This window comes from Neophocaena asiaeorientalis, unplaced genomic scaffold (genome assembly GCF_003031525.2).
Source record: "Neophocaena asiaeorientalis asiaeorientalis breed wild unplaced genomic scaffold, Neophocaena_asiaeorientalis_V1.1 scaffold43, whole genome shotgun sequence".
Classification (NCBI taxonomy): Eukaryota; Metazoa; Chordata; class Mammalia; order Artiodactyla; family Phocoenidae; genus Neophocaena; species Neophocaena asiaeorientalis.
This window is the reverse complement of record NW_020173674.1, coordinates 13,301,063-13,315,449: the sequence shown is the minus strand read 5'-3', so window position 1 is coordinate 13,315,449 and position 14,387 is coordinate 13,301,063. Positions and strand designations below refer to the sequence as shown.

Below are 14,387 nucleotides of genomic sequence, written 5' to 3'. Positions count from 1 at the left end.
AATCCTCACAAAAGGTAGTAAACTGAGACTTGGAGAAGTTCCTTGTCCAAGGTCACATGGCTAAGAAGGGTCAAAGTCTGACTTGAAATATAGGAGAAACTGAAGCCTGTGCTTTTAGCCACTTTAGGTGGTGAAAAGCTGTTCTGGGACCAGAGAAGAGGCTGGAGGAGGGTAGGCTAGTGAGGTGGGGAGTAGTTACATCTTTCTTATGTTATTAAAATATCAGGGCTTCCCTGGTGGCGCAGTGGTTGAGAGTCCACCTGCCGATGCAGGGGACACGGGTTCGTGCCCCGGTCCGGGAAGATCCCACATGCCGCGGAGCAGCTGGGCCCGTGAGCCATGGCCGCTGAGCCTGCGCTTCCAGAGCCTGTGCTCCGCAACGGGAGAGGCCACAACAGTGAGAGACCCGTGTACCGCAAAAAAAAAAAAAAAAAAAAAAATCAGATCTGTGCCGCCCAAAGGCTCAGTATTTTAAGTGTCTTCACTCGCAAGGGTTGTGGGATAGCAGTTCTGAGTAGGGGCCCTAGCACCAGACTGCCTGGGTTCATATTCTGGCTCCAGCCTTAAAAGGGATAATCACGGGAACTCCCTGGTGGTCCAGTGGTTAGGACTCCGTACTTCTAATGCCAGGGCCCAGGTTCCATCCCTCATCAGGGAACTAGGATTCCACAAGCCACGCAGCATGACCAAAAGAAGGGGGGGATAACCATGGTTATGTCACTTGACCTCCCTGAGCCTCAGTTCCCTTACGTGTAAGATGTATACAATGACATTACTTACCTAATAAGGTTTTGAGGATTAAATAAGGTCATTTGCATGTGTACTTAGCAAAATGCCTGGTACCTGGTCAGCTCTCTGTTAAGTCGCGGCTGCTTTTATTCTCACTACTGCCTGGCGTGGTGAAGTTCCTCTGCCACTTCCCACTTCCCTCTCTGGTCTCTGAAATAGCATAGTGTTGGAGTTGCTGCTTCCTGGAGTTTCTACTCTCACAGCAGTTATCAGAATTGAGTAATTTGTTTTTCTGAGAAATGGGAACAAGAAAATGTAGAAGTGGATTCTTACAGGGTTTGGGCAAAATCTTAGGAGTCACAGAACTTTCAAGATGCCTTTTCACAGCACATTCTTCAGGGTTACTGATGGCAGAGGTTACTGTCTGGGATGGAGCACGGCTCTGACACATCGTTGCCCTTCCACGTAGCTCCAGAGTTACTGGCTGACATTGGTGTATTGCTCTTCCTGTTGGGTGCATTTATGACTCGGGGAAGCAGGCACTACAGCCTACGATAATGTGTGACAGCGAGTTGCCACTGGTGTGAGGTGCTGATCACTTGGTGACCGTCTGGAGGGCTGTTGAGAAGTCTCACCCCTGGGCTTGGAGGGGGTGGAGCACGGGTGCCTTGTGGTCACCTTCTCGGCCTAGGATCTAAGATCTTTAGATATCATGGCTTAAAGCAGGAAGGGACTTAAGGTAGGTAACCTTCACCCCCCTTCCCTCCCCTTTTTTTCCATTCCCATTTTTTAGTACATCAGGGAAGAGAAAATTAGGACTGAGTTCCTTGTCCTCATTCTTCGGTTCTAGTTGACCAGAAACCAGGGTAAAACTGGGAACTCAGTGAGCTTGCAGGATCTTGACAGCCCTGAGCTTTAACCAGAGCAGGGGGAAGGGATTAAAAGTTAGTTGTAATACCCCAAAATCTGGTTTTTAAACAAGGGCGCACATTCTCACAAGACTGCTGGACTTTGGTTTTTCAAATTAGCTGTGCTAATTCCAGACCCAAGCACAGCCATTCTTTCTAAATGTGTTCCTTCTCTACAGCAACGAACTCCTCTGTGTTCCCTTCGGTGGAGGCCTACTTCCTGTGTGCATTAAAAGGGAGAGAGGCAGGTTTAATTTCTTATCTCAGGCAGCACAGGAGCCATCTCAAAATCATGACTAGAATCAATACAGGACTAATTTTTCATCAACCTTTCATTTCTAACACCAGTTCAGTAAAAAGAAGTGGTGTAGAAAAGTTCCTTTGGACAATGTTTTCTGACTGTGGAAGGAGGTCTTGTGGAATGTTATTGCAGATGTGAATCCTGTTTATTTCTAGTCTTTACTGAGTGTGAAGGAACTGTTAGTCTAGATTCAGAGACTCTGCTAACCAGGCAGGAAGCCCCTATGCTCTCTGTACTCCTTTAGTCAGACGACCCCAAATCTAGTTGTGGTGTGACAGCCACTGTAGCCCAGCTAATCCCTGGGCACAATGTCATATGTACTTGGGCAGTAAAAGTAGTAGGGAGCCTAAGAGCTCCTTGGAACCATGGTGATTGATGATGGGATGGAAGTCGTGACCAAAATCTCAAAACAGGGAAGAATGAGATTTCTCTGCTCCCCTAGGAGTTGCATGCAGAAAGCAGGAGAGGTGAGTGCCTCTTATTCCAAAGGAGTGAAAGGACCAAGTCTGTGAGCCAAGAAAAGGTAGCGCTCCTTAAGCAGCAATTATGAACCTTTCTCTAACTGGCTGAATACCCAGCTGGTCCCAAGCACAGGTGATGGAGAGCTGCCCAACACTCCCAGATACGGAGCATCTTGGGACACAGTTATAGTTAATGCAAACTTTATTTATAAAAGACTCTTAAATTAGTTGTATCATGCCATGCATTCATATAGAATACAGTGACCCTTCAGGGCTACAAGGAGAAGAGCTCACAAACTCAAAGGAAAACTAGTAAAGCGTTTCTAATAGTTAAAAGCTAGGAAAGATTAGGACAATTTTACAAATGAGCAATTAAAAATAAAAGAAAAAGGATATGGAAACTAGTCTGAGCTGAGAGAAGGGCAGCTGTTTACAGGTCTGTACACTAAACTAAGACACAGACAGTCTTCTAGAGAGGCAGGATGCTGGCGGAGAGAAGCGGAGGATGTGCAAAGACTTGTGCCACAACGACTCCTCCCCCAGGTCCACGGTATGATACATACAACCAGTTTGTGTACACTAGGCCTGCCAAGGCCACTTTAACTATGAGGACTCCTAGTTTAGTAAACTAAAGCTGCAGGGTGCCAGGGGAGTGGGGCGGCTTCATTTGCGACTGCTCTTTATTCTCTCCAGTCTTTTTTTCAAGTCATCAATGTTAGCTGTGGAGGAGGAGGATGTAGTCATGGTTCCTGAAGAGTGAGTCTGGTTGGAATCCAGATCTGAATGCTGGTGCTGCTCCCGTGACTCCCGGAGCTGCGAGAGTTTGCTGTGCAGCATGTCTGTGGAAGAGGCAACAGTAGGAACTGCTGGTTTGGAAAGCAAAGAGGTCAACGGAGGTCGGTCATCTTGCTGTTGAGAGAAGAAGAAACATTGTCCAATCAGGTCAGGATGTGGCTCTGGAGCAACATACACTGAGGCTGGGAACGCTGCTCCTCTGGCCAGCCTGTCCCCGACCTGTTGGTCATCGCCCTCCCTGCCCCACACAGAAGGAGAGGAGCAGTACCTTTGTATTGTCCAGACCACATCGCTGTCGCAGGATTTTTAGCCTTTCCAGGTAGACAGATGGTCCCACCTCTTCTCCATTTGTGTTACCTATGGAGGACACTGTGCTTGTGGGAGTGGGCACACATGTGACTTCCATCTGGGGGGAGATGCCTAAGTAGGAAATATAGAAGGAATATTCAGATATACACACCCCCACCCCGACTGCCCTCGTTAACCTCCCACCAAAGGGAACAATTTGGCCCTTGAATATCACCACTGTACTTGAAGACTAAAAAAATCCACAAGAATCTACCTGGAGTTCGTGATAAAGGGTGCTCTTAAATATACAAGATACGCTTAATGAGAACTTCCAGAACTGATAGAGAAGGGCACTGAATGTTAAGTTGGACCATCCGTCTACATCCTGAGTTATGCAGGGGTTGTATTCTTATAATCCCACGGCTGACCTGGGCAATCCAAAGAGCCTAAGCTACTCCTGAGTATATGGTAAGTGCCCAAGTGAAGAACCTAAGAACTTTATTTTATTTTACTTTTTTTTGAAGAATTATTGCTATTTCATCTTTATTTTTTTGGGCTGTGTTGGGTTTTCGTTGCTGCGCGCGGGCTTTCTCTAGTTATGGCGAGCGGGGGCTGCTCTTTGTTGCAGTGCCCGTGCTTCTCATTGCAGTGGCTTCTCTTGTTGCAGAGCACAGGCTCTAGGCATGCAGGCTTCAGTAGTTGCAGCATGCGGGCTCAGTAGCTGCGGTGCACAGGATTCAGTAGTTGTGGCTCGCGGGCTGTAGAGCACAGGCTCAGTAGTTGTGGCACATGGGCTTAGTTGTTCCGCGGCATGTGGGATCTTCCCAGACCAGGGCTCGAACCCGTGCCCCCTGCGCTGGCAGGCGGATTCTGAACCACTGCGCCACCAGGGAAGTCCCCCTAAGGACTTTAAATGTTTGCAAGAATTAGACTAGGTTTGGACCAGGTGATACACAGGGCAAAGCTCTTATTCAAACTGGGGAGGACAGCAAGGAGCTCAAGGCTACTGTCTATTCATAAGGAGGAGGGGTAAACTGTGGTGTCCAACAAAGGAGGGGTAGGAACTGGAGCATCCAAGATCAATATTCTGGCAGCAGAGGGGAAACCAAAACCAAACCAAACCAAACCGAACCAAAATCCATCACAGTTCTAAATTTCTGAGAGGGAACAGTCACAAATTAAAATATCCAGTTTGATATCAATGAAAAGGCATTATATTAGTCAAAAGATAAAGTACGGGGAAGAAGAACGGTAAACTGAAAAGTAAAAGAGGTTACTCTAGGGAAAAAGGAATCTTTTAATGTAGAGATGAGAACACTCTGAGAGGGTGAAAAATGAAGACTAATGCAAAAGGCAGCAATAAGAGAAGACTGAACACTTTAAGGCATTCAGTTACCAGTGGGGTTACACGCTTGTGTTGCAAATGTTGAACATCACAAGAAAGGACTCTGGAAATGAGAAACAGGCTCTACCCTGATCAGCTCAACGATGGGATGTCCATATGTGGCTACTGGACACTGCTCGCTGTGCTTCAAGAAAGAGACTCCAAAAAAAAAAAAAAGACTCCAGGTCTCGGAGAGGGGTAATTTAAGGTGTTGAAAACAACAACTATTGGAAAAACAAACAAACAACAAAGGGACTTCCCTGGTGGTCCAGTGGCTAAGACTCCACGCTCCAAATGCAGGGGGCCTGGGTTTGATCCCTGGTCAGGGAACTAGATCCCACATGCATGCCGAAACTAAAGATCTCACATGCTGCAACGAAGATCCTGCACACAGCATCGAAGATCCTGCGTGCCGCAATTAAGACCCGGCACAGCCAAATAAATAAATAAATAAATGTTAGAAAAATATTAAAAAACAAAGAAAAAACAAGAACAACAAAAAGAAACAATGTAAGAGAATACAATTGACCCTGCAGCTTAGAAAGACACATGGTGAGAGAGAACATGACTGGAATCTGAAAACCACAAAGGAACAGTTTCACAGGCAAACAAATTTTAGAATGTAAGAGTAGGTGAGCTTCACCAAACTCAGAAAGAACTAAATGCAGGACCAATGTGAGGGCTGTCCTCTGCATGATGAGGGAACTTCAGCAGTTGGGCCTTTTTTTTGGTTTAAGGCTCTTGACAGCTATTTTTTATAACTGGTACCTCCTAGATCTTCCTTTCGCCCCTAGGCCCTTGGGCAGTAACTCTCCAGTATAGGCGTTCTCACTGGGGGGACAGTAATCGTTCAGCTTAACATTAGGATAAGCATTCACTCATATATTAAACAAAATACCTACTGAATGCCCACCACGTGCCAGGCAACAAAACGGACAAAAATCTTTACCCTTGTGCATTGACTGACTGATTTGCCACACAGCTTGTAGGATCTTAGTTCCCCGACCAGAGATCGAACCCAGGCCCTCAGCACTGAGAGCACAGAGTCCTAACCACTGGACCGCCATGGAATTCCCACCCTTGTGGATTTTTAATTCTAGCAGAGACGGACATCACACAATTAATCTACTAAACATTATGTTACATGGTGTGTTAGAGGAGGTTATGTACTATGGGGGGTGAGGGGTAGGTTGCAAATTTTAAATGAAGCCTCACTTCATTGAAAAGGAAGGCAGTGACAAAGATGTGGAGGAAACAAAGACTGTCCTGGAGAACAGCAGTCTACACACAAGAAACGCCAGTGCAAAGGCCCTAAGAAGGTGTACGCCTGGTGCGTTCCAGGAACAGCAAGGGGGCTGGTGAGGCTGAAGTGGAACAGAAGTCAGAGAGAGGAGGAGAGAGGCAGTTCTAGAGGTATCAGGGGACCACATCATGTCAGACCTCACAGGCCTTTCTTGTAAGGCTTTTTGCTCCGCTGAGTGAAAGGGAGAGCCTTTGGAAATGTTTGAGGCACGCTGTTTCGATGCTACGTGTGGAAGTGACTACAGGGAGGCGAGAGTGGCAGCGGGGAGACGGTGCAGGAGAGCGCTGCAATCCACGTAAGAGAAGATGCTGTTCAGACCAGGGCAGTGGCAGTGAAGGAGATGAGAGGTGTGGGTGGATTCTGTGTGTTTTGTAAGTAAAGCCAAAAGAATTTCCTGATAGAGGAAAAGAGAATACTCAAAAGTTGGGGGTCTGAGCAAACTAGAAGGACAAAGTTGCCATCCAGTGAGATGGAGGAGAATGCAAATGGAGCAGGTTTTGGGGGGTTATCAGGAGCTCGGTCTTTGACACACTGAGTTTATGATGTCTACTATACCAGAAACCCAGCGAGGTGTCACGCACGATCTATCAGCAGAGATCAGGAAGGAGGTCTGAGCTGGACATCGGACAAAATTGGGCTTTGCTGGCATAGAAATGGTATTTAAAGTGATGAGAGTAGATGGATTAGTTAAGGGGATGAGAGTAAGAAAGAAGAGATAATCATGGACGGAATCCAGGGGGATGTCAACATTAAGAGTTCAGGGAGAGGAAGAATCTATCAGAGAGGCCAAGGGGGAATAGCAGCTAGGAAGGAGGAAAGCAAGAGAGCACAGAGGACTGGGAGCCCAGGGGAGGAACTGTTTGACGCGTAGAGAACATTGCCATTGCCAGACACTGACGATGGGTCGAGGCAGGTGACTGAGAGTTGACTACTCTCTGCATCACTGGTGACCACTAAGTACTGAGGTGCACGGACATAAATGTAAACCCATCAAAAAGCTCCAGGGGCTGATGCTAGGAGCTATTTTGAGCTTATTCCTGGAGCTACCAGAGGAAACCATACCTGTTGAAATGGGAATACGGCCTTTGCCCTCCCTCTCCATCTCAATCACCCGAAGGCCTCTCTCAACATAGCTCTGAAAGAACTGTGAGGAATTTTTCAGAAATGGTTCAATGTCAGCATCTGAGTATTTCTTCTTATATTCATACAACTCTGCTAGGCCCTGGTTAACAAGGAAAAGGAAGAGGTGGGGATGGCTGTTAGTGACTCTTTTCCATAAAGCAGATCCCTTTCCCTCTCAACCCTTTCCCTCTCACCTCTTTAGTGTTCTCTTTAGAGCCAATCTTCTTAAAAATCTCAGCTAAGAAATCATTCACTTTGGCCTTTGATGATTTTTCATCCTAAAGACACAAGAAGGAATGATTGGTTAGACCTGAGTTATTAATTAGGAACCAGTGGTTGGATAAAAACTGAAAATATCTCAAAATCCAGACCTTCCAGGTATGTTCCTACAAATAACAGAAGCACCAGTGCTGCAGGGGCTGCAGCAGAAACATTAACAATCTCAGGTTTTCAATTAAACTTGATAAGGAAAGTCCCTGCTAATTAGAGCTCAGAGTGGATTTATTTAGGGACCAGTACCTTAGGCACAGACACAGAAACCTTTCTTAGGAACAAAAAGCCCAAGCTTATAGTTTATATTTGAAAACGTCAAGGTGATTGGACCAATCCCTGAGCCTTCAGCTTAGGCCCTGAGAAAGAAAGGCTCCGGTGGCTTATCCCTTTGACAAGATCACATTCCTCAATCTTTCAAGACAGGACACTCACGATTCGAGATGCTCCCTTTTCTGTTTCCTTATCAGACTTGCTCCCGGTCTGGTCCATACTGTGCTTCATCATCCGGCAGAGGTGGGCCTCCAACTCTGACTCATTCTTGTTGTCAATCATCGTTAGGTGGTCTAGGATCTGAGGAAGAAACGTGCACATTCAGTGGCAGCGATGCCGTATCTGTGACGTTCTCTCAAGTTTCCTTGGGAATGGTTGCTGTTCTCACTCACCTTGGGCCCTTTTAATTTGCATAAAGTGTGCAGCAGCGTTTTTAAGGTCCTTATGGGAAATTCACTTTTGCATTGCTTTAGTTTCTCTTTGGGGAAGACCTTCATGAAAATGTGTATATCCAGAAGAATTCTGTCCAGATTAATGCTGTTGATGGTATCAGGCAGTAGTCGAACCATTCTCCAGAGACACTATTTTAAAAAGTTAGAAGGAGTCACTGAAGAATGAGGATAATCTCTGTCACCATTCATTTCCCCTAAGCTCTGGGATCACTTCTAAAAGATGGTCAGGGATATGAATGTGGCACCTCATCTTTCAAGTTCAGCTGCTAAACACGAACCGTTTTATTTACTTCAACCATGTCACTGGCTAACGTGTGACAAGCCATCTACCTGACCATCTCCATTCCTCCTTCCCACTCCCTAGACATGGGGCCCTAAACGATGAGAAAATGTGGAAATTCTGTCTTGGGTTTGTTTGGTACCTGAGAGTAGAGTAGTTCATATTACCTAATCAAATCTAACCCAAGGAGACAAAATACTTTACACTATTACAGTATAATAACTATTATAATGTTACAGATATGTTCACTTGCAGTCTTCCAAAAATAGACCAAAATATTATAAATCTATACATATCTTTTCCCCCAAAAGAAATGAAATTTGTCTCATCAAACTTCTTGCCTTTTGATTCTAGGAGAACTGGTGAGATATTTACAAAATAGCTCTTCCTTTTCACTGTTTGAGGCCAGAAATTTTTTAGGCCTGAGCTAGGGGTATAAATTGGAGGAAGGGAAAAATGGAGAGCAAATATATTTTATAGGTGTGCCTTGACTGATTTGAGTTAGTTCCAACTCCTCTTTCCCCACACTTTGAAAGAAAGAGATCAAATTATTTCAACTTCACCTTCATAACAAGCTCTGAGAATTTGGGAGAACTGGCTGTTGCTAGCAGGCTGTCTTGGAGCAAAACAAGTAGGGCGCTAGAAAACAAACCCAACAACAGCATTAATAAGTTTCAAACCTGCTTTCCAATTAAAATCAGTAATTGAAAGCCAAGTGTAAATTACAATAGCCAGATCATGGAAGCAACCTAAATGCCCAACGACAGACAAATGGATAAAGAAGATGTGGTACATATATACAATGGAATATCACTCAGCCATTAAAAAGGAACGAAATTGGGTCATTTGTAAGAGACGTGGATGGACCCAGAGACTGTCATACAGAGTGAAGTAAGTCAGAAAGAGAAAAACAATTATCGTATATTAACACATATATGTGCAATCTAGAAAAATGGTACAGATGAACCGGTTTGCAGGGCAGAAATTGAGACACAGATGTAGAGAACAAACGTATGGACACCAAGGGGGGAAAGTGGTCGGAGGGTGGGGGTGGTGGTGGTATGAATTGGGAGATTGGGATTGACATATATACACTAATATGTATAAAACAGATAACTAATAAGAACTTGCTGTATAAAAAATAAAAAAAAAGAAAGCCACATGTAAGAATTCTTTATCTATCTGAGAAATTGAGAGCTCATGGATCAGGAATTGTCTTTGATTACTTGACAGTCATTAAGAAAATAAACATCATTTAAGCTTTGTAAGTTACCACTTGGTAAATGGTAAAGCTTGTCACTATTTTTCATTGTCACTGGTAGCTAAGAAAGAAAGAAATGTACATGAAATGTACACAGAAGAGAAGGTAACTGACAAGCTCCACAGTCCTACTCTAGAATACTCATAATACTGGCTGGTTTACTGAGTTCTTAACTAGCTTTAACTGCTGTCTCAGATAGCAATACCTTCTCTTGAGGAAGAGAAGAGTAATAAATCAACTTATCAGGCAAACCTAAGCTTACAACTGATCTAAGTGCCTCCCGGTTTCTATGGGTAGACAAAAGAGAGGGTGTTCCAGGCTCTAATGCTCAGAGTACAGATATACCTCAGGATGTTGGTCTGGTCTGACTTCTCCAGAACTTTCACCACCAAGAGGTTCACAGAGCGGATCACCTGTTGCCCTTCCTCCAGATCTTCAATTCGAGAATCCAGCATTAAGGTGATGAGGCCATGCATCAGGTCTTTCAGAACTCCAGTGGAGGCCTCTCGGGCGAGGCTTTCTATCTGAAACAGCTATCCAATCATAATTGTGTTAGAGAGGCATGAAGCTCAATATACAGATCAAGGAAGATAAACATGGGTGGCATATTCTAATAAATAATTGTATTGTATTTATAAAAATTCAGAGTATTAGGAAAAAATAAAAATCACTACACTCTCCCAAACCGCCAAGAATAGCCAAAATTAATTGGTGTGCTTCCTTCCTGTTATCAAAGTATTTTTAATGTGAGCAGTCATGTGTGAAAAGCCAGCTAAGGCCCAACCATGACTGATGAAGAAACTGGCAGGAAGCAGAATTTCAGGTAGTCTGTAAGTATCCTAACAATAAGGTAAGCTGGAGTGTTGCCCAACATCCAGTGGAAGTAGCCAATGGCTTACATGTAAAATTCCACACATGACACGTTTCACTGGAACATCTGAACCAACTCAGGCCTGAGAACCTGGGTGGGATGAGAGACTGAAGGGAAGCTCATGATCTGCGGAGGTGTCCTTACCGAAATCATGTTGCCGATGATACAGCTATACAACTTGATGATTTCATCCTTCTCCAGTTTCTCATCTGCCATGTGTGTGTTGTAGATGAGTCTCAGCTGCATGAACGTGGCTATCAGAAACTGATCAATATGGCCAGACATAGCTTCTGCTTTGTCTTCCTGTCTCAGGACCTCATCGATCTGATAACGAAAATCCAAGATGTATTTTCCAAGCTTCATACTTCTAAGTAGCAGGAACACACTGTAAGTCTCTGTAATATTTATTAGCAAAGCACTTCTAGCGCTTTTTTTAGCTTGAAAAAACCCAGTCACCTTACATATAAATAACTAGTCCTTAGGGACTCAATCATTCAACAAGTATTTGCAGAGCAAGACTATTAGGTGAATTAACTGCAGCTCCTATTCTAAGAGGCTCACCATCTAGTTTAAGGAATAATAATCCTTATGTTTAAATGCTAATTTATTAAAGAGAGTGTTTTTATAGCCGTTATCTCATTTGATCATTCCAACAGCTCTAAGAGGTAGTAGACAGGGCTGAGAGTAAGATCTTCATTTACCATATGAGAAAAGTGAGGCTCAGTAAGATCAGGCTACTTAGTTCAAACTCAAAACTCAGGTTTCCCACAACCGGATCCAGGTTCGTTTTGGTTCAGTAGACTGGTTGTCACTAATGGTAAAATGTTACTATGGGAAAAACACGTATTTCCTATTCACTACAGTAAAAAGATCTTTATTTTTATGATTACAAAAATTACACCCTGAGACAATCGTGCCAATAATCTTCATGACCATCCTTTCATGCAGGGCTGCTATACCGCACAACTCCAGGGGTCACCATTTATACAGATTGCAATGTGAATAGTGCCCTCTGGTGTTGAGGAAGCCAGTGGTCCTACTTTCATTTCTTTATGCATGTATACCCATAAGCACATACAATTTTATATAACTGGAACTGTTTAACAATTCTGTTTCAACATGGGCAAAATAAAAAATATATATATTTTTGGAGGGGGGGCTTACTCTTTTTCCAAGGTAATTAACATCAACAACCTGATATATATTCTTTCATGTTCACAGAATCATTTATAACCACACATGCACACATAGATAGGGTCAAGGTTTAGGGCACTGTTTATTCCATAAGAATATTTATAGTACATACACTTCTCTGCATCTAGCCTTCCTAACAGAAAATTATGTAAATCTCTAAAGTCAACAGAGACGGTTCTATTTTTAAAGGCTGCGTAATAGTCCACATGTGCACATACCAGAACTTAATCATTCCCTGACTGTTTCAACATGTTTCCAGTTTGGATATTTTGTCCACTATAAATAATGTTACAACAAACATCTTTGTATATATATATCCCAAGGTACTTGTGTTTTAATTTCTAAAAAAAAAAAGTGTGCCAATGGGACTCACCATGGGTCCAGTGGTTAAGACTCCACGCTCCCAATGCAGGGGGTCTGGGTTTGGCCCCTGGTCAGGGAACTAGATTCCCACATGCAGCAACTAAAAGAGCCCGCATGCTGCAACTAAAGATCCCATGAGCTGCAACAAAGATTCTGCACACGGCAACAAAGATCCCTGCGTGCTGCTAAGACCTGGCACCGTCAAATAAATTAAAAAAAAAAAATGCACCAAGAGTTTAACTTTTTAGGCTGAAGGATGAAACATTTTAAATTACTGTATAATAGATATTACTATATTGCTTTCTTTAAAAAGGCACTAACATGTAATTCACATTTCTATGTTTAATGTATGAGAGTACTGTTTTTTCAGCGTCTCTATCAGCTGTATGTTTTACCACTCATTTTACTTTCTGTCACTCTGATGGTTTAAAAGTGATTATCTTGGGAATTCCCTGGTGGTCCAGTGGTTAAGACTCCATGCTCCCAATGCAGGGGGTGAGGGTTTGACCCCTGTTTGGGGAACTAAGATCCTGCATGCTGCACAGTGCAGCCAAAAAAATAATAATAAACAAACAAAGTAAGTGATCATCTATTGTTACTTTAATTTGAGTTTCTGTGGCCGGGGAGGTGCTGAACATCTTTTCATGTGTTTACTGGCCAGCTGGATATCTTCTGTGATTTGCCTATTCATATCCTTGAGTTAGTTTTTTTTTCTATTAGGTTCTCTTTTTCTCAAGAGTTAATAAGAGTTCTGTTTACTGTCGCTATTAATCCTTTATCAGTCATATGCAAATATATTCCACAATATAACACTCATTTATTGACAGTATACCGTAAATTTCTCCAGATTAAAATCTTAAAATGATCAAATTTGTCTTTTCTTTTTAGGTTCTGGGTTTCCTTCCCTTTTTTTTTTTTTTTTTGCGGTACACGGGTCTCTCACTGTTGTGGCCTCTCCCGTTGCGGAGCACAGGCTCTGGGCGCGCACGCTCAGCGGCCATGGCTCACGGGCCCAGCCACTCCGCAGCATGTGGGATCTTCCCGGACCGGGGCACAAACCCATGTCCCCTGCATCGGCAGGCGGACTCTCAACCACTGCACCACCAGGGAAGCCCCCTTCCTTATTTTTTAATGCTCTCCCCAAATTCCTTGGTTATTTCAAAAAATTTGGGAGGGGGATCAGTTGTTTCAAGTTTCTACAGGGTTACATGTGTGTTATCTTATCTAAAAAAAAAAACTCTCTTCCACATCTATGGTTGGTTCCTTCTTCATCCCTGACACTTACATTTTTGCTCTCTAATCAGGCTAGAATTTTTAATTTTAATTTTTTTAAACAAGAACCTGCTTTTAGATTTATTATCTTTAAAATCTATTTCATGAATTTTAGCTTTATTACCTACTCTCAAATTTCTTTTATTTTTTACTTTTTGAATTTCTAAGTATAAGTTCCTTTATCCCTTCTTGAATAATAAATGCATTTCATGCAATGTATTTTTCTGAGTTCAGTAGCTTCAGAGTATAGTTGTAGAGTGAAATGCTTTCCTTCACTGCTAAGAGGTTTTTTTTTTTTTTTGATGAAAGAGTTAGTTAGGAGGGTGTTTCATACTTTCCAAGTAGCCAATATTTTTGTGATATTAATATCATTTACTAAAAATTTTGTTGGGTTATCAGCAAAGAATTTGGTCAGTATATCTTTTACTTTTTGCATTTGTTAAGAGATTTTTAATGACTCCTCTGCTCTAAGTTTCCTTTAGATGTGAGTCTATTTCTGGGCTCTTTGTTCCATCCCAATGGTCTGTCTGCTTTTCCCTGGGCCAGTACTACACTTAATTAATTACAGTGGCTCTATAATCACTGTTGATACCCAGTGATGTAAATTCTCTCCACTGAGTTTTTATTTTAAAAAATTGTCTTAAAATAAAACTGTCTTTGCTATTCTGAGGCCCTTTGATTTCCCATATAAATTTTAGAATCAGCTTCCTGCAGAAAAAAAACTTAAGATTTTGATTGGAATGGCATTGAATTTACAGATATTATTTGAGGAGAAGCTGGCATTTTTATAATCCTCAATCTTGAGAACACAGTATATTTCTATTTATTTGGAAACACAACAAAATAATGTCATTCAACAA

The 14,387-nt window shown here is 42.8% G+C and overlaps 1 protein-coding gene across 3 annotated transcripts in view; it reads right to left on the bottom strand.

Moving 5' to 3' along the window:
- Positions 1-488: 488 nt before the first annotated feature.
- Positions 489-14,387, bottom strand: part of CKAP5 (cytoskeleton associated protein 5) — a 108,181-nt gene continuing 94,282 nt past the window's right edge. For 2 of the 3 annotated variants that reach the window (XM_024748843.1, XM_024748842.1), the window contains 9 exons: positions 10,843-11,022; positions 10,173-10,360; positions 9,130-9,205; positions 8,227-8,415; positions 7,997-8,134; positions 7,486-7,569; positions 7,232-7,391; positions 3,463-3,614; positions 489-3,308 (listed from right to left, as the gene is read on the bottom strand). In XM_024748843.1, the coding sequence (XP_024604611.1) occupies positions 3,063-3,308; positions 3,463-3,614; positions 7,232-7,391; positions 7,486-7,569; positions 7,997-8,134; positions 8,227-8,415; positions 9,130-9,205; positions 10,173-10,360; positions 10,843-11,022 (1,413 nt within the window). In that variant the 3' untranslated portion in view covers positions 489-3,062. The remainder of the gene's footprint in view (positions 3,309-3,462; positions 3,615-7,231; positions 7,392-7,485; positions 7,570-7,996; positions 8,135-8,226; positions 8,416-9,129; positions 9,206-10,172; positions 10,361-10,842; positions 11,023-14,387) is intronic. The other variant, XM_024748841.1, reaches the window with a different exon arrangement.